The 19,938-nt window shown below is 39.0% G+C and overlaps 1 protein-coding gene across 6 annotated transcripts in view; it reads right to left on the reverse strand.

Annotated features, from left to right (window-relative positions):
* Positions 1–19,938, reverse strand: part of rbm26 (RNA binding motif protein 26) — a 116,370-nt gene that overhangs the window by 80,156 nt on the left and 16,276 nt on the right. For all 6 annotated transcript variants that reach the window (XM_069890324.1, XM_069890321.1, XM_069890325.1 and 3 more), the window contains 3 exons: positions 8,668–8,786; positions 2,423–2,559; positions 2,256–2,347 (listed from right to left, as the gene is read on the reverse strand). In XM_069890324.1, the coding sequence (XP_069746425.1) occupies positions 2,256–2,347; positions 2,423–2,559; positions 8,668–8,786 (348 nt within the window). The remainder of the gene's footprint in view (positions 1–2,255; positions 2,348–2,422; positions 2,560–8,667; positions 8,787–19,938) is intronic.

Here is a 19,938-nt window from a genome sequence, read left to right on the forward strand (position 1 = left end):
CTGAATTACTTGTCTCCTGTCTACTACAGGAGCATAGTCCTGGTATGAACTCAGGTTCAGACACATGAAGCCTGAGGACCTGTGTGGAAAAAAACTCTGGCTACAGGCAGCTTTTTCTTTAACATCTATGCAGTTATCGCCAAACCTATGACTTGTCGGGCATTTCCAAACTATTTTGTTTCAAGTTGACTAAAAAAAGTTATTAACTTTTAATAACTACAAGCTTCAAGACAAAGAGAATGAAACCTTTAATAAAGGAATATTATTGTCTCAGCTTTGTGAAATATGACCTTAACCAGGCTATTAAGGATAAAATAGAAATATAATTGGGAACCTGCCATTAAGCAATGTTCAATAACAATATATAATAGCATTTACACTAGAGCAGTGGTTTTCAAACTTTTTTTAATTTCTACTCACATACCGCTTTAAGCAATCTCTATCCCGTAGAAGTTCTATGATTAGTAAGGGATTACTTAAAGCATCTAGTCCACGCTGCTGAAGATCCAGCTGCGCTGGGTGGGTCACGTCTCCAGAATGGAGGACCATCGCCTTCCCAAGATCGTGTTATATGGCGAGCTCTCCACTGGCCACCGTGACAGAGGTGCACCAAAGAAAAGGTACAAGGACTGCCTAAAGAAATCTCTTGGTGCCTGCCACATTGACCACCGCCAGTGGGCTGATATCGCCTCAAACCGTACATCTTGGCGCCTCACAGTTTGGCGGGCAGCAACCTCCTTTGAAGAAGACCGCAGAGCCCACCTCACTGACAAAAGACAAAGGAGGAAAAACCCAACACCCAACCCCAACCAACCAATTTTCCCCTGCAACCGCTGCAACCGTGTCTGCCTGTCTCGCATCGGACTTGTCAGCCACAAACGAGCCTGCAGCTGACGTGGACATTTACCCCCTCCATAAATCTTCGTCCGCGAAGCCAAGCCAAAGAAAGACTTAAAGTGGTATGCGAGTGGGGGAAAAAGGTTGAGAACCACTGCTCTAGACGCAATTGTTACTGAAATATTTTCCTTGTGAAAAATTGTCATTTGGTACAATTAAAACAGTGATTTTCAATTTTTTTTTCTTTTCACTCATGTACCCCTACAAGTAATCTCTATGCTATAGGTGTTCTGTGATTACTAAGGGATTACTTACAGGGGTACGTGAGTGGAAAGAAAAAGTTTGAAAACCACTGCACTTGTAGATCTAGTCATTGTTTGTTCCTAACGATAGACAATATATGCTTCAGTATTCAGAGATGAAGCACAACTTGCAAAGCTTGTCATTAACTGGTTCTGTTCCAATCATGGGAAGGATATTATTATATTTAAAGAGAATACAGATCCAAATAGCATTCACCATGTTTCAAAGGAAGCTGACAAATCTTCGAATTATTAATACTCGATACTTCACAAATAAAGACCCACCTTAAAAGACATCTAGTAATGCTATCCATTGGGGGCATAACATTGCAGCTAGAAGAGCTGCTGCTTCAGCTCCAGTGACTTGGGTTCAACATGACCTTCAGGCACATCAGCTTTGAACTTGTATGTCCTCCCTCTGCCAACAAGGCCCACACCCTCCACCAAACAGATGGTTTAATTAATTAGCTGCTGTAAATAACCTAAAATATGGGTGCATGATAGAAGCTGGGAGAAAATTATTAGGATCTAGAGAGAATGAAGTGTATAACAATAGGATCAGTATCTAAAGGTTGTGTGATAGTCAGCAGAGATTCGGTGGGCTAAAGTGCTTGTTTCCATACAGTATTGGCCTTTGACTCACTGCATACAAACTACCAGTGCCACTTGTGTCTTGTTTCTACTGACTAGAAATTTCACTTCTGGTGACATTCAAAGTGTTTCAAATCATAAAATTGATAGAGCTTTCTGGGACATCTAAAATCAATCCTTTCTCAACCTCATACACCACCCATCTTAAGCCACTTACACTTGTTCCAAGTAAAATGGTATTTTTACAATTGATTTTTTTTCCCCCCTGAGGAATGCTAATTTCACGCAATAATGAAGATAACCATGTAATGAAAGAACTAAAGCAGGTATTATATGACAAATGAAATAGATTCAAAATAAACAATAGGTGAGATTCACGTGTTTTCAGCATCATCTTACAATGGAAAAATTCATATTTGCATCAATAAAGTTCTAAGTGATGAAAAAATAGTTTTCAAAATCAAGACTTCAAAAAGCAGAGATATTTAAACTTTTCTTAATTACAATTTTAACAGCAAAATTTACCGAATGTCTCTGTATCGTGACCCTGATTGTAATGGGCTGTGATTCAAACGCCGAGGAAATTTTTTGTCTCGATCGTCATCTTCTTTATTTCCCTGTAAAATAAGTAATGATCATTAATGTCTTGATTATGCAGCAATTCAAGCACTGAAGAACCAGATTTAACCTACTTCTTCCTTTTTATCTTCCCGTTCTTGCCGTTGTGCAGGTTCAGATTTTACATTCACAGATGACAATTGCTCAAACTGAGGTAGGTAACTCTTTGCAGTTATAGCTTCAAAAAGTTTTTCGACAAAAGTATGTGTGTCTGCAAAAGAATTTGAAATTATTGTAATTCAACCACAAATTTAAATGCAGTACATACATTATGATAACTTCAAATATTAAAATTACTTTCAACTTAGTATTCTAACCCTTAAAAGTAGATTTGAAAAGCTGTTGTGTAGTTACTTTGTTTTAATTGCTGATTTACAGTGTAAAAGCATCAAAGTTAAATTTCAAGTCTCAAAACATTAAATTTCAATGACTATTGACAATGACCTGTTGATTTGTTAAAAGCCACACATCGATAAATGTAATTTTTTCATATTTGGTTCAGCTGGCATATTCTTGTCCCAAAATCAGAATTTAAATTCAAGTAACTAAATAGATCTGGTATTTAAATAGCTATCCTTACACTACAGCATTTTCCATTATGAATAGTCTCCAATATGCTGCCATTGCTCATTCACCCTAGAATGAACAAAATCTCCAAATCTTCGTTTCAGTCTGCCATTTTATTCAGCATACTGGCATTGCAGTATGTAGAGGCAGGGTGGGCAATGCCACTGCGTCATTGTCGACTGTGAAGTATCACATATGTGGTACATGCAGCACCAATGCACTCGCCCCTCCTTCTCCATTCCAGCCCTTCTGAAGGTTATAAATCTCATGCAGATCCTTTGAGTTGCATCTTTTCCATGTCAAACGCCACAACACAAACCTTTCCTTGTTTCCTTCCCTTTTACTTTAGCCGATCTTTTGTCCATCAAATGTCACACCCACTATAAAGTGCACCTTTTGACCTGCTGGATTTCTCCAGCATTGTCGCTTTCATTTCAAGTCCCAGAGGTGCTGGATTATTGCAGTTTTACAGGATTTAATCAAAATGATTTGGACCCAAGTCTAACATCATTTTTCATGATTCTGATACTCACCTTGTATTCACACCATCCCATTTCTTTTGACTGACTAGGTTAGCAGTGCCTAACCTAAGGGAGTGCAAATACCTCCAAAAACAGTACCTGGGTAACTTAGTACCAACCTGATGCATCTTTGGATTGTCTCAAAGTCATGAATGACACTTGGTTCCTTAAGTACTGACGCAGGGATATGGTTCTGATCTTTACCATGGTTAGAACATTATTACAAAGATGAATAGCTGAGACCTAAGATTTTAAGATGCTCAACAGCAGGTTGCTGGCAAAAGTAGAAATCAGAACAAAATCATTCTGAGAGTCAAGATCTATTCCACTGAAGTACAATGATCGAAACCAAAATGCACACTTGTTTAAGTGGCAATCTTTGGAATCAATGAAATAGAAAAATTGATCAAGATTATCTAAAAATACTTTTTTTGAACTTTGATTCCAAATTACAGGTAGGCTCATCATAACTTCATCCACCCAACATTGTCTTCCTTGAATAAGCAATCACTCCAATGAAGTGAAGATCCCAGTCATGGCAGTCTGAGCACAGAAAACAATCACAAACACCAATCTTGCAAAATACGAACTAAACAGGCCTTCATATAAAAGTCCCTTTATCATTTGGTCAACACATTGTCGCTGGACAGAGATAAATGGATTCTAAAATCAGGGAAAGCCATGTGAGTAGATCACAGAGGCACAAGAGACTGCAGATGCTGGAATCGGGGGCAAAAACACTGTTGGAAGAAATAAAAAGATCAAGCAGCACTGATATCCTTGTGGGGAGGGGAAGGAATTGTCAAGACATTGCATAGCAATATAATAAATTTTCTGTGAATCCAATGTTTAAAAGGAATTTAAAAAGTTTAAAAAGTTTTTTTTCCCAAATAGGTCAGGATGGAACTGCATGAAAAGCTGCAGGACATTAAATGGCCATAAAATACAGCAAAAAAAATAATGGGAGGAAGAAATCATTAGCTTATTAAAAGTATTTGTATGTGCAGTTTGTATTACAAACTTCAATGGAACTGGGAGTAGGCTAAATAGCTCCATTAAAGCCAGGATGTACATGATAAGCCGTGTCATGGAATTTGGTGAATGTGAACCCAGGTTATGAAGGAAAAACACAAATTAATCTCACCCATTCATCAAAAAGCCCAACAAATGCAAGGCCAATCAGTTCAAGCAAAGAGGCAAGAAGGCTGCGAAAAATCAATCAAGAACAAAACTAATCACCATTTAGAGATGTGGATTAATAAGTGGAGCTCGCATGAATTTGTGAAAAGGTTGCTTAACCAGCTTGATTTAAGTTTTAACCATGACATAACACTGATGATGACACCAATGCAATACACTGACAAGTTTTAAATGCCACAATAGAGTACAAGGAACAGAGGCAAGATTGATGTCAAATAAGCTTTAATGCTGGGAGGAGGGAGGGGGGGAGAAAATGGCACTGTATATGTGTGAAAAGGAAAAAGTGTGTACCATGGTTAATGTGATTTATGGTGTGAAAAATAAAAAATTTAAAAAAAAAGCTTTAATGCAGTAAACAGGAATCCATGGGAAATTTGCATTTCTCAGACTACAACAAGGCAGTGTCTCCACTCTTTCCCCCTCCCCGCTGCCCCCCCCACCCCCCACACAGAAAAGTTAGTACCAGGTCCAGTGTTTTTAAGTATATTAAACATCTGGACTTGACTGCACAATATAGAAGAGACAAAACTTGGAAGTTTGATAAATTACACAGAAAACAATTTGTTTGATACATGGAAGATGAGAGTGAATGTTGTTCAGAGTGCTCTGATAAGAGTAAAAAGTGGTGAAATCTACACGGAGTGGAAAGCACAAACATGGATATATCTGTACACATTCTTTGAAAGAGATAGAACAACTTAGATTCCAGATTTATTGTCAGAGTACATACATGACATCATTTACAACCCCGAGATTCTTTTTCCTGCTGGCAAAGCAGAATTGGTAGTGCAAAGAAAACTGTCCACAGCATACATGTGTAAACAAACTGACTGCAGCACGGCGTGACAAAAAAAAATCAAGTGCAAAAGTCCAGAAATGAGTCCCTGATTGAGTTCGTTGGTGAGTCTCTTGGCACCTACATCCTTCCTGATGGTAGCAGTGAGAACAGAGCATTGATCCTCAATTCCTGCTGCTCTCCGACATCAGAGTTCCCTGTAGAAGTTCTCAATGTAAGTTTTTCCCCGTGGTGTCCTAGATTGTGTCCGCTACCTTTTGCAGGACTTTACACTCAGGGTATTGGTGTCCCCAAACTAGACCGTGATGCAGCCCGTCAACCCACTTTCCAATGTAAATATTCACCAGAATTTCCAATGTCATACCAAATCTTGCAAACTTCTGAGAAAGTAGAGGTGCTGATGTGCTTTCTTCATGATGCCATTTATATGTTGAGTCCAGGAAAGATCCTCCGTGATAACGACTCCCAACAACTTAGATTTACTCACCCTCTTCACCTCTGATCCCTCAATGATCACTGAATTGTATACCTTGCATTTTCCCTTCCTGGTCAACAATCAGGTCCTTGGTTTTGGTGACATTGAGTGCAAGGTTGTTGTTGGTGCACCATTTGGCCAAGTTTTCAATCTCCCTCCTGTATGCTGACTCATCGTTCCTTTAAATGCAGCCCTCTAACGTGGTATCATCAGTGAATTTGTAGATGGTGTTGATGTACCGGGCCACCCAGTTATAGGTGTATAGAGAATAGAGCAGGGGGCTAAGAATACAGACCTGTGGTGCTCCAGTACTGATGGAGATTGTGAAGATCTTAACAATCCTCATTGATTGTGGGCTGAAAGTGAGGAAATCCAGGATCCAATTATGCAGTGGGGTGGAGTCCAAAGTCCTGGAGTTTGCTGAACTGTAGTCGATAAAGAACATCCTGATATATGCATATTTGCTGTCCAAATGATTTTGGCCTTTGTGTGGAGCCAATGAGATGGCATCTGCCATAGATCAATTGCTAAGGTAGGTGAATTGGAACGATATTAATACAAGGATTCAAAAGTCCTACAGAGGGTCCATAAAAGCTTTCACAGAATAGTCATAAAGTCAAGAGACGTGGCTTCAATTGAGAGGCTGAGCAAATTGTGAACTGTTGCTTGAGTGGACTGGTAGCGAATGCATACTCTTATTTTCTTGTCCTGCATTCAAGGAAATTGACAGAAATATCATACTGTGACAGTTGTCCCTGGAGCAGAAGGCGTTAAACCCTTCAATTCATTCTCTTCAAGATTATTTTATTAATAAAACAGATGTAATTTACACGAAAAATATTCACCATCAGCAGAAATTTCCCAGCGCCCCTTAGTCAGAAAGAACAATAAAAGTGAAACCCTTCAGTCACTTGAGAGTCCGTGGATTTGCCTCCAGTGTTGCCGCAGCCTCTCCAGCCACACAGACTTCAGTCAAACCATTTAACCCCATTCTAGACCCAAACCTGACATGGTCAGGAAGCCTTCAGCACCCTCACCTCACGCATTAGTTCCGATAGCTTGTACCAGCAGCCTGTGTGGGTTCCTCCACCACCATGGTCACTATATCTTAGTTTCACCTCCTCAGCTTCTCCTTCTCACACAGGTGGTGATCGCCACACTTTCTGATACCCCATACCCGTCCTCTGCTTCCCCATACTGTGCAATCCCTCAAGGCCACTGCCAATCACAGGCCTAGACCCTGTGGTCACAGGATTTTTCAATTTAACTGTCAACTCCTTTAATAGGCCATTTAAAGCCTGTACAGAGCTGTCAGGAGTTGGACAGGGAGGTAGAACCCTGCAGGAGAGCTGCATTTCCGCTCTTTGCAGATCCACACCAGCACTCATGGATTAAAAAAAATTGTTGGAAGTCAAGAATCAGGAGACACAAGATACAAAGGTATGAGCATGGATTAAAAACTAAACATCACATTGAAAACAAAGGGTTGGAACAAATGAGTCTTTTTGCACCAGAGGTTTGCAACTAGTGTACCCCAAGGCTTCTAAGGCCTTAGTCGTTTACTATTCACACAATAAGCTGGATGAGAGTACAACATTTAAGGTTTCAAAGTTTGCCAATGGTGGAAGATGTGCTGAGACAAAAACACAGATTCTGCAAAGGGATACAGAGTAACTGGCCAAAAATTGAGCAAATATTTAACATGACATCATCCACTTAAGAAGAATCAAAAGGTAAATTATTTCAATGGAGAGTGCAAATGAATGAAGCTGAGAGGGACCCGTGTTTGAATACATATCACAAGAAGTAAACAGGCAACAAATAGTTAAGGCAAATGGAATTTGGGCCTTTATTGCAAAAGGGTTGGAGTTTAAGAACAGGGAGGTTTAGTTACAGAGGCACAGGAAGACACCCCGAACACTGCACAAATTTAGTTCCTTTACCTAAAAAAGATATTAGCATAGGAGGCAGTCCAAAGCAGATTTATCAAACTACTTCCTTGATGAGTGGGCTGTTTTATCTAGAAAGGATAAAAAGTTTAGGTCTTTATTCCTTGGAGTTTGAAGAATCAAAGATTAAAACATTTAGGATCCTAAGGGGGCTTATCAAAGGAGATGTTGAGATGTTTTCACAAATGGGAGAAGCTCAAACAAGGGGACATTTCTGCAATAAAGGACATCAATCCAAACCCAAGTGCACAGAATGTATCTCTGGAATCCTCTGTCTTAGAAGGAAGACACGCATATTTGAAAGATTGAGGATTGTGGGGAACTGGGACAGAAGGAGAGTTGAGGAGAGCATAGATCAGCCATGGTGGGGACAAGCTTGAGTTGCCTGGTGGCATACCTTTCCTCCTATTTTCTTGACTTGCGATCAAGGTAACTAGCAGAAATATCGTGGTGATACATAATTACTTAATGCATCAATATGTTTTGCATCCTGTAATCACAATCATCAAATTACTGCAAGAAAAGCTGCTGGAAACACATTCAATTGTGGCTTTCAAAGGGGAATTGGCAGAAATGACAGAATAAAAACAACAGATTAGCAGAAGAGCCATAAAATAAAATCTGCAGCATTTCTATTGCAAGTCTGGCATGGGATAGAGTTAAATCAAATTCTTCTCTAACAATTCAAAGATTAATCATCCACTAGAATAGGCAATAAATTTAAAACAATTAGACACAAAATTGTCAAGATATAATTCATTCATCCTTAAGAGTCAGTATTTGTATCCTTCACTGGAACGCTGTTCTTTACCTTTCTGAAGAAAGACATCTAATTGGTCAACACATAGCGCCTTCAACTCCTTTTCACTTTTATCCTTCTTTACCAATGCAACAACATATTTAGCAAGTGCGGATGGATCTGCATCACATCTACAAAGGAAGAAAAATCAGTAAATTAGATGATCGTTGTAATTACAATGTACTAGAAAATATTCAGCAAATTTTTATTTCTAAAATCACTAAAGATTAACAAACAGTTCAAATTTAAAAGATTCAGCCTTTAAAACTGAATTAAATTTTTCTGATACTTTTTTGCTCTCCTGGAAAGCATGGTCAAGCATTTGTAAGATCAGAGTCATATTAAAATGATTTTACATTTCAAATTTATTGTTAGAGTACAAACACGATATCATAAACAATTCAAATTCTTTTTCCCGCAAGCGAGGCAGAATTACTACCTATTGATAGTGCAAAAGTGTACACAACATAAACAAATTCTGTAATACCAGAGGTTATTAAAACCAATAGTCCAAAACTTCCAAGTCCGCCTTCTTGTTCAGCACACTGCCACTTAAATAGTCGAACAAACTTTCAATTTTGATCAAAACAAATAGCAATTCAGTTTTGTGTACAGTCACAATACAGTGACAAGCTTCAACAGTTCAATTCAAAAACTGCAAATGTAAGTGTTGTACATCAATTATATTCCAATGCCCAAGGCACTTTATTACTTTCTTCACAAATATGTAGAATTGGATCATCCAAACTGACACATCTACCAGTCGCAAACAAGCTGGAGTCTCAATATGTGATTCCAAACGACTTCAGCAACCTTATGTGGTGAACTCTGCACTACTTGTGATGATCAGCTTGCAAGCAAAGTTACTACCCCTAAAAGCCTGGTTTATTAATCTTCATAATGTGCCTGCCTTCATAAAAATAAGTGGGAGGGAAAAGTTGCAAGGATGAATCAAAATACCTAGTTTTATTTGGGTTTAGAGAAGTGAAGGCTAATATAACATAAATAAGTCAAAAAAGTCAATATGAACATGTATCCTTAGTTAATAGTGGAAAGGAAAACCTTTGCAAATATACTTTTGAATTTCAATTCTTCTGAGGCAAATACTGGCTAATATTATAACACCACCAGTTGTTACTACAGAATATAGTGAACATACAGCATCATTGTATGATTTAGCACTGCCGGACATCAGCACGTTCAAACTAAGGAGGTACCAAACTCTATTTGTGAAATTGAGAGCCAAATTAGTCAGGATTTTACAGAACATTGAAGCCATGGCCTTTGCACCTCTTAAATTTGTTATTTTTCAAGCCAATAGCATTGGAAGTTTGGCCAAGTTTAGGCCTACCATTTCCAAATGACAAACACCCATAATGTAGAAGGATTAAGATAACAAGATCATGATTGAAGTGGTGAGATACACAGCAGTATCGAAGGTGGGAAAATTCCCTCATAACACTGAGAAAAATCCATTTCAGCAGACCTTTTCCTTATTCCTGTTACAGGTTAATATTATATTATAAATATTTTTAAAAGAGATAGATTGTGGGGGGTTTAATGTAGGTCACTTCACAAAAAACATCTCATTTGAAATGAAACAGCTAGCATAAGCAGAGATTTCATGTCCACAGTGACTTTACAGAAACTTTGAAGAATACCTATAGAGACTTCACAAATATGCATCAATTGGATTGATGTGATGGAATAAATGAACTATTGTCTTTAAAGCAACAGATGTCCAGGCTCAAAGTGCTGATAAGTTTTTTCAAGGATTGGGTTTTGGAGTCTTGGGGAGGTGTTCTGGTTTTTACAAGCACAGGGAGAGAAAAAACAAACAAGGAGATTTCTGTGTGTGAGAGAGAGAGAGAGAGAGAGAGAGAGAGAGAGAGAGAGAGGGAGAGAGCTTGTTGAAATCTCCATTTTGAAGACAGGTTCTGAGTTCAGCCTGTTCAAGACCCTTGTAGATCTGACAAAAGGGAACAGCTAGCTAGAGTGTTTTGCCTGAAATAAGGGAAACAAGAACTCTGTAGTGACCTGGAAGAGGTTATCATTTAGAAAACCCATGATGGGTGTCAAGTTTCTTCAGCAAGACACTGAAGTGACTGATCAGAGGGAATCAGTTTGAGCAACAAATATCTAACAAACAAGAACCTTCCTGAACGGTAACCAGTCACCTTTAAGCACCAGAGCCTGGTGAAAATTCATAAATGTTAAACTCTGAGCATAGTATAAGAATTGCCTGATACTGGTGAACTTGGAGAAGTGAGAAGTGAATGACTGGACTATTAAAGCAAAAACTTTCCTGAACATATACACATTTACATGCACATGCACTTATAATAAGTTAAAGTTTGATCCTGTTTTAATGTTTAAAGAAAATTAAAAGCAACTTTTATTTAAGTAACCATTTGTCTTGGTGAATTTCTATTGCTGCTGGGTTTTGGGGTCCTCTGGGCTCGTAACAATTCCCAACAGCTGATTCTGAAAAAATTTTAAACATTTGCTCACCGCTCAGAAGGGGAATACTGAACCATGCTGGGCAAGCATTATAAATAATCTGGAAATATTAGGAAGCAAAATTATAATTGTATTAAAATAATCTAAAATAAAAATGAATGTAATTGAAATCTCAGCCAAAATGCAAAGAGATGGAGAAGGATCCTTAATTATTTTATCAATACACAATATTTTTTTATTTTTGTGTGCCCGTAAAGGCACTTAAAGAGGTGCCACTAGTCCAGCACCACTGCTCAGAGAAAGAAACAGATGAGTGTCCCTTCAGAGAATTTCTTTTGCATCCTTTTGTCTTCGACCCGGCACTGGACTAATGTCTACGGATCTCACCTTTTCTTCCAATGCCACAGCATGCCACAAGGTAACTCCTTGGAAAATGTCTCAATAATTTTTGTTTTCTGTTGGAACTTAATGTTGCTATTCTAAACATGTAAATTAATATTTCTTCAACAGGTTAATAAGATAAAGGCCAACAAAAGAGTGATGTGATGAAACCCTGTTAAAAATTTTATAAACAGATAGCTGGGATACTTCAATGGAACTTTATTTTGTTTTACTTCATATCCCATTTATTGTGATCAAATAATGTAGTCTAGAAATGTTAACCTGGGTTTTATTTTATACAATTAACCCAAACAAATGTTACAACCATCAAATGAATTTGACAATGAAAATAATTAGAATAAATCTGTGTGTTATTCAGTTTTAAATAAATTAACAATAGATAGATCTCGTTTTCTCACAACCAGAGTTTTAATTTTAAGATTTTTGCTAACTTTTCTCTGTCAAAAGAATTCCAAAACATAATTTTATGATCATCAGCCTGACCATCCCAAAGTCTCTATTCACCCTTCTTCCAACTGTAAATGGAGAGACAGTCAATTTCAGCAAGAAACATAATCTAGCCAATTAACACTCAAGACCTGCAGTAGTTTGCTCTTCATAAAAGTCTTCATTCTCCTCCTGAGCCAGCAATTTACAAAGTTACAAACATGAGATGACATGTGAAATTTCTAAAATTTGAACCTTTCAAATTTAGGTTTATCCCAAAAAATGTGAAGTTAAAGGTCAGAATAGTTTGCAAAGTGGGTGCAAGTTAGAGAGAGTAGAAATTAAGCAAAATTCCTCAGATTGGCAGATGAGCATGTGGTAGTACGTGCAATATATAAAGATCTTGAGGTGTGGTCTTGAAACTTAGATGTTGCCAAACAAGGGGTACAGCTAATAATGTAAAAAAAATGCACAAATCTACGATGAATATGAACAATGACAAATATGAAGTGGCTTCTTTTAGCCCAAGTCACGTGGTCGTTAGAAGTTGAGAAATTTGGTTGACCTGGTGGGTCAGTAATAAAATTTCCTTCAATGCAATAAATCTGCAAGTGTTCAAATTAAATGCCAAGATTCATTGATAATTGAAAATACAAAAACAGTAACATTTGAGTGATATGCTGCATAATAATAAAAAAAAACACAAAAGTGCCTGCAGAAAGGATATTGCCAAAATAAATCCAACACGGATTTCAGTAAAAGAAATCCACATTATAAAAAAGAAAATCAACCATTTTCTGAAGAAATAAAACCAATTATACTTCTGAGATAATAATCAGAATCACCATCAGATTAAGTTAAGAATTCAGAGGAAACTTAAATGGCAAAAATAAATAATTCAATAACAACCTCTATTTACGTAATTCTATCGTCATGCACAATAAACAACTCTGAACCATGAGGAAATATTGGAATAGATCACCACAGCTTGGTTAAAGAGATTTACTTTCAAGGATAGAGATAATAAAACCAAAGGCATCAAGAAATTGTCGCTCTTGACAAATGAATACAATGGCCAATGTCAATAAATCTGGGATGTTGCAGGCAGCTTAGACTTACTGTGGTTTTTTTTAATTCAGAGGACGAGCCTCGTCATTGACATTTAATCACGTCTGCAGTATTGTTTCCAATTGATGCCAAGCTGCCTTCTTGAATCATTACATTGGATCATGGGAAGGTAAATCAACAGTGGACTGGAAGTTCCAGTTCATGTACTCAACAATGTTTTATGGAGCAGTCAGACATTTCTAAATGCTATTCTGGTACTGCCAGGTTATAGAGGGCATGATTTTGCAGGGGAAGAGTAGCCTGCCAAGTAACTGCTCCATACTTTGCACAGGACCTCTGTACCATATCCCTGGTAGGAGCGGAGTCAATTTTGAGCTGAAATGTGATACCAGTTAATAGGGTTCTGATCTTGGTTGATTGTTTTTGTAAGTGGTACAGCTCTTCACAAACAATGTTGGGGAGCTGGGTGGATTCCAGTTCAGGAGGCTGAGGGGAGTGGGGTGGGGGGGGAGGAGATGGGAATGACAGACAGGAATTACAGGGAAACAACAATCACACCAAGAAGGCAGGAGATAGGTAGCTGGGTGACAAACAGAAGAGAAAATTGGAACAGGCAGTCAGAGCAGGGTATCCCTATGGCCATTCTCCTCAATAACAAGTATACTGTTGAAGACGCCTTAGCTGGGACAAGCCACACTGGTCAGTGCTCTTTGTAAGAACTAATGATGTGGGTAGGAAGGATGTTGAGCACCTGCAAAAGCTCAGAGTTCAACACCAAGTTAAAAACAGGACCTCCAGGCTTGTGATCTCAGGATTGCTTCCCACATTACATGATAAGGTTTGAAATAGAATAATGGAGCTCACAGGCAGTGAGAACACTGAACAACCATATATATAAAACAATTTTTTTAATAGACGAAATACAGTGCCCTCCAGAATGTTCAGGAGACACTTTGGTCCTTTATTTGGCCCTCTGCTCCAGTTTTAAATTCACTCATAATTAAAGCACACATTCCAGAAATGTTATTTGCCAACATTTTGATTTGGCCATGTAGAAATTACAGAATTTTTTTTTTATACATAGTTTCTTCATTTCAGGGTAGCAAATTGTTTGAGACATTTGGCTTCACATGTGTTGTGAGTTCTCAGGTAATTAATTGTTTCATTGATTCAAATATAAGAGATTTATGTTTGCTTCTAAACTTTTGATAATCTTTGGAATCTGTAGACATTTTTCAACATGAAGACCAAAGTTGTAAGAATCAAAGTCAAAGAAGCCATTATGAGGCTGAAAAGCAAAAACATTAAGAGACATCTCCCAAACCTTCAGATTATCAAAATCAACTGTTTGGAACATTAGAAAGAGTGTATGTATTGGTGAGCTCAGTAATTGCAAAGGGACTAGTTATATGGTTATATGTGTCCGACAGATCAGAAAAATTCTTCAGGAGGCAGGTATATCAATGACCACTGTGCACAAAAGACTTCATGCTAAATGCTGGTTTGCATTTTACAAACCCTTTGCAATTACTGAGCTTACCAGTACACTTTCTTCTTAATGATATTCCAAACTGCTGATCCAAAGGTAATCGATACCTGTACCAATGAAGCAGTTAAACTTGCAGGGTACTCACCTGTGAAGCCAAATTTCACAAACATTATGGTGCCCTGAAATGAGGGGACATGTATAAAAAGTGCTGTTATTTCTAAATGGTCAAACCAAAATGTATACAAATAAATCTTGGAATAAAATCTGGAATGTGCACTTTAATTACATGCAAATTGTTTGATTACATAATTAAAACTGCAGAGCACAGGAGCAAACAAAGATAATGTCCCAAACTTATGGAAGGCACTGTACATGTCCTGCAAATGTGTCTCTACGTGTGTTATATCTGGTCGTGTGTCTGCATGTTTTGCACTGAGGACCAGAGAACGCTGTTTCGTTGGGTGGCACTTGAACAATCAGATGACAATAAACTTGGTTTGACTTAATAGTGGCTAAAGATATGGTGCAGGAGGGAGGGTTTCAGATTTCTGCATCCATCAGGCTCTTTTCGTGGCTGCAGAGTGGATAGAGGACTAGATTTTAAATATCCAAGGATATCAGTTAATAAGGAATGACAGTCATGAATATAAGGGAAGTGGGTTTGTGCTCTTAGTTAAAGACATGAGATCAGAGCAGAGATAATCCAAGATTGAAGAAATGTTGAATCGATTTGGGTAGAGAGTAGGGAAAAAAGCTGGTGTAAGTTGTCCATTGGCCACCCAATAATAACATTACAGTAGCACAGGCAATAAACCAAGAAATATCAGAGGCATTTAAGGATGGAACAGCAGTTATCATGGCAGGACTTTAATAGGGACATAGACTGGGTGAATCAGGTTGGTTGAGGCAACCTTGAGGAGGACTTCATAGAATGCATTCAGCATGTTACTGCATCTCCAAGGGGACATGCTATCTTGGATCTGATCCTGTGCAATTGGAAAGAGTGATCACAGTATGATTGTTTCTCATACAAATGGAGGGGACAACAGTTTGGTCTAAAACCATTGTGTTATGCCTAACCACGGGAACCTACAAGAGGATGAGGGAGAGGTTGGCCACAATAGACTGGGAATGCAGGCTATATGGAGGGACGGTTGAGGAATAATAGAAAATTTTCAGAGATTTTTCACGATGCTCAACAAACATATTCCAGTCAAAAACAAGGACAGTAAGGGTGGGGATAGCCCGCCTTGGATAACTAAGGAAATAAAATAAGCCATCAAACTAAAAGCTTGTGCATTCAAAGTCGCCAAAAGCAACGGGGATTTTTCTTCAACTTGATGAGATTTCTTCTGACATCGGCAATTGAGGTCTTCCTTGGCCTAACAAACCCTTTGTGGTGACTGAGCTCATCAGTAAGCTTTTTCTTCTTAATGATGTTCCAAACTGTTGATTTTGGTAATCCTAAGGGTTGCCGATGTCTCTTACTGTTTTATTCTTGTTTATCATCCTCATAATGGCTTCTTTGACTTTCATTGGCACAAATCTGGTTCTCATGTTGAAAAATGGCAACTATTGACTCCAAAGGGGCAATGTAACAGTTGGGATGTTATGGTGATGTTGTACAAGGCATTAATGAAGCCAAATTCAGAGTATGGTGTGCAGTTTTGGCCACTGAGCTACAGGAACCACATCAATAAGATTGAAAGAAGAGATTTACAAGGATGTTGCCAGGACTTGAAGAACAGGGAAAGATTTCACATGCAAGAACTTTATTCGCTGGACCATTGAAGGAGGGGAGTTTTGAGAGAGGTATACAGAATTCTCATGGATACAGAGAGTAAATGTAAGCAGGCTTTTTCTCCTGAGGTTCAAAGTTCAGATTTATTGTCAGAATTCAAACATGACATCATATACAAACCTGAGATTCTTCTTCCTGCAAACCAGGCAGGAGGTTAGATGAGATTAAAAACTACAGGACATGGGATAAGGGTGAAAAGGGAAAAGTTTAAAAGGAACATTTGAAGGGAATTTCTTTACCCAGAGAGTGATGGGAGTGTGGGAGATGCTGCCAAATGAATTGATGAATGCCAGCTCAGTTTTTACACTTAAGAAAAATTTGGGCAGGTGCATAGATGGGTGGGATATGGAGGGATGTAGTCCTGGGATAGAATTGGTAGAATAGTCCAGCACAAACAAGGGCCTAAAAGGCCTGTGATTTGTCTAAACGATTTGTCGTGCTTTGTAGTTGCTGCAGAAGTCAGTGGTGGACCAAATTACATTTATTCTGTGATTAAATCCAAGGGGAGTGTCAGCAACTCTTGAAATATGGTTTCTGGCATATCTCTATTAGTTTCTTAAAAGATCATTAGAGTGTTACAATTGATAAGCTTGATTTAAAACTTTTAATGTTTCTGTACCATCTTTGTTGATGGCAAAAAAAAACTTGAGACAAGTTATACAAAATGGGATATGCAGATAATCTTTTTCTGCACAGTACATTTATTCACCCAATTTTATGGTCAATATGATCTCCACTATCATTATTCCAACCCCAGGACGTCCATCATGGAAATTTTGTCAAAGATAATGCCACTGAATGCTGAGGTACATCATTACTCTCTTGCTAATATAATAAACAATGAAATAAAATAGACAGAGAAAAGGTAGAGTGCAAAATGTTTTAAGGATCATATCACCGCAATAAACCAAACTGTATAATACCACATGAAACAGACTAAATGATCTAAAACTGAAGGTGCACCATGAACTTCTTGATAAAGACACAACCATCAGGAAACCAGAGCTTTGACTGGTGATCAGAATCTTCAAGTTTATTGACTTCGAATGGCACCCAGCCATTAATTATCTAATATGGAATTGGAGTAATTACACCAAAAAGGCTATGGACAAAAGTAAAATCAATGCAGGAGAAAATAAGAAGATCAAATAGTGTACTTTATATAGCAATAGTAGACACATAACTAATATTTCGGGCTTGAGCACTTCAAGCTAGGAGCAAAATGTAGGCAGGTGCCAGAACAAAGTGACGGTGGGGGAGGAGCACAGCCCCACAAGCAGGAGGTAATAGGTGGATAAGGGAAGGAAGATGGCTCTGAAAGGAGAGGAAAGGCAGTGGAGCGCTTGAGGAAAGATGGATGGGGAAAGAAATATACAGGAGGCTGGCAAAAACTAGAGAACTCTATGTTAATGCGATGCAGGTGGAGAGTGTCCAGATTGAACATTAGATATTGCTCCTTCCATTTAGGGTGGCCTTCGTTTGACAGTACAAGGCCATGTATAGACATGTCAGCACAGGAATGGCACACAGAATTGAAATGGTTGGCCTCTGGAAGATCTCCAGGCACAGACAGAGTGAAGATGCTCACCAAAATTATCTCCCAGTCTGCGTCTAATCGCTTTGATGTAGAGAAAGCCACAACAGGAGCAATGGATTTAGTAGATGACTGCCACAGATTCACAAGTGTTGCTTCACTTGAAAGGACTGCCTGGGGCCCAATTAGTGGTGGGAGTTGGTGCAAGTTTGGCACTTCCTGTCGCTGCAGGGGAAGGTGACAAGTGGTGATAAATGGGTATGGATGAGTGGACAAGGGAGTCTATGGAGGGAGTACTCCCTACAGAAATCAAATTGGGGAAGAAGAGCCTTGAGATGGGATCATGTTGTAGGTTGAAGAAATTACAGAGGATAACCTATTGGATGCAGAGGCTGAGAGGTGAGGACAAGGGGAATTATTTTTTGTTGCGTCTGGGGGCAGAGGGGCCAGGGCAGATGTGCAAGAAATGGAAGAGCTGCAGGTAAGGGCAAAGTTGATAGTGGTGGAGGGGAAGCCATTTTTTTTTTGAAGTACCTCTCAGATGATCTGGACTGGAAAACCTCATCGTGGGAGCAGATATGACTGAGAAGAAGGCATTGAGAGAAAGAAATAGAATCCTTGCAGAAGGCTGGGTACAAAGAAGTGCCGCTGAGGTAGTTGTGGGAATTGGTAGGTTTGTTAAAAGCTTGACCCCCAAGATGGAGAAAGAGAGAACAAGAAAGGGGAGAATGTCACCAGAGATTGACCAAGTAAATTTGAGGTCAGAGTGAAAGTTAGCAGCAAAGTGAATTAAGTTGACAAGCTCATTGTAGGTGCATGAAGCAGTTCCAATGTAGGCATCAATAAAGCAGAGGAAGAGTTGAGGGGCCTTACCTGTGTAGGCTTGCAGCATGGATTGCTCCACATAGTTGGGACCTATGCAAGGACTCATGATTTGGAGAAAGTGGGATGAGTCAAAGGAGAAGTTATAAAAGGTGAGAACAAGTTCTGTCAGGCAGAAGAGGGTGATGGTGGAGGATGGTTAAGTCTCTGGTCAAGAAAGAAATGAAGGGCTTTGAGATCTTCAGAATCAGAATTTATTGTCATGAACAAGTCACAAACTATTGTTTTGTGACAGCAACACAGTGCAAACATTCATATAAACCATCTTACAAAAAGTACACAAAAAGTCAAAGTAAGGCAGTGTCTTTGGTTCAGTGATTATTCGGGAATCTGATGGCAGCAGGGAAAAAGCTGTCATTGTGCCACTAAGTGCTCGTCTTTAGGTTCCTGTACCTTTTTACCCCAATGGTAGCAGATTCAAGAGGACACAGCCTAGGTGGTGGGAGTCCTTGAGGATAGAGGTTGCGTTCTTAAGGCATCGCCTCTTGGAGATGTCCTCGATGGAGTGAAGGTTGATGCCAGTGTTGTCACAGGCCAAGTTAACAACCCTCTTGAGTTTTTCTTGTCCTGAGCATTGCACTTCCATACCAGTTCTGCAATCAGTCAGAATGCTCTCCACAGTACACCTGGAGTACAGCCTCTTCCTGCAAAGGCTGAGGAAAGTTCATCTCCCACCCTCCAACCTCACTACATTCTACAGATTTATTGAGAGCATCCTGTGCACTTGCATCACCATCTGGTTTGGAAGATGTACCACCTCAGACTGTAAAACCTTGCAGAGGAGAGTGAAGTCAGCAGAAAAGATCATCGGGGGCTCTCTTCCTACCATGAAGGACACTCGATGTAGCGAAAGGCAATAAACATTGTAAAGGACTCCACACACCCCTCATGTAAACTGTTCTCCCTTCTGTCATCTGGTAGGAGGTACCATAGTACAGATTAGGCCACAGTATTTTCCCCTCAAGCCATCAGGCTCCTGAATTCCCAGAACATAAGTGGATAGGGTACCACAGACTTTTACTGTATACCTCTTAACATTTTCAGGTGCTCAACTTCCAATCGAACATATTTATGTAAATATGCTCCGTAGTTGCGGAGAAACACTAATCTCGACTTAACCACGTGAGCATGGTATGAACGATAAATTAAGGTGACTTGAGAAGTTTTCCCCAGAGTCACTAAGTATAGCTGCTGGCAAGCCTTCTTCGATATTGTATCGAC

Source organism: Narcine bancroftii, chromosome 7, assembly GCF_036971445.1.
Source record: "Narcine bancroftii isolate sNarBan1 chromosome 7, sNarBan1.hap1, whole genome shotgun sequence".
Taxonomy (NCBI): Eukaryota; Metazoa; Chordata; class Chondrichthyes; order Torpediniformes; family Narcinidae; genus Narcine; species Narcine bancroftii.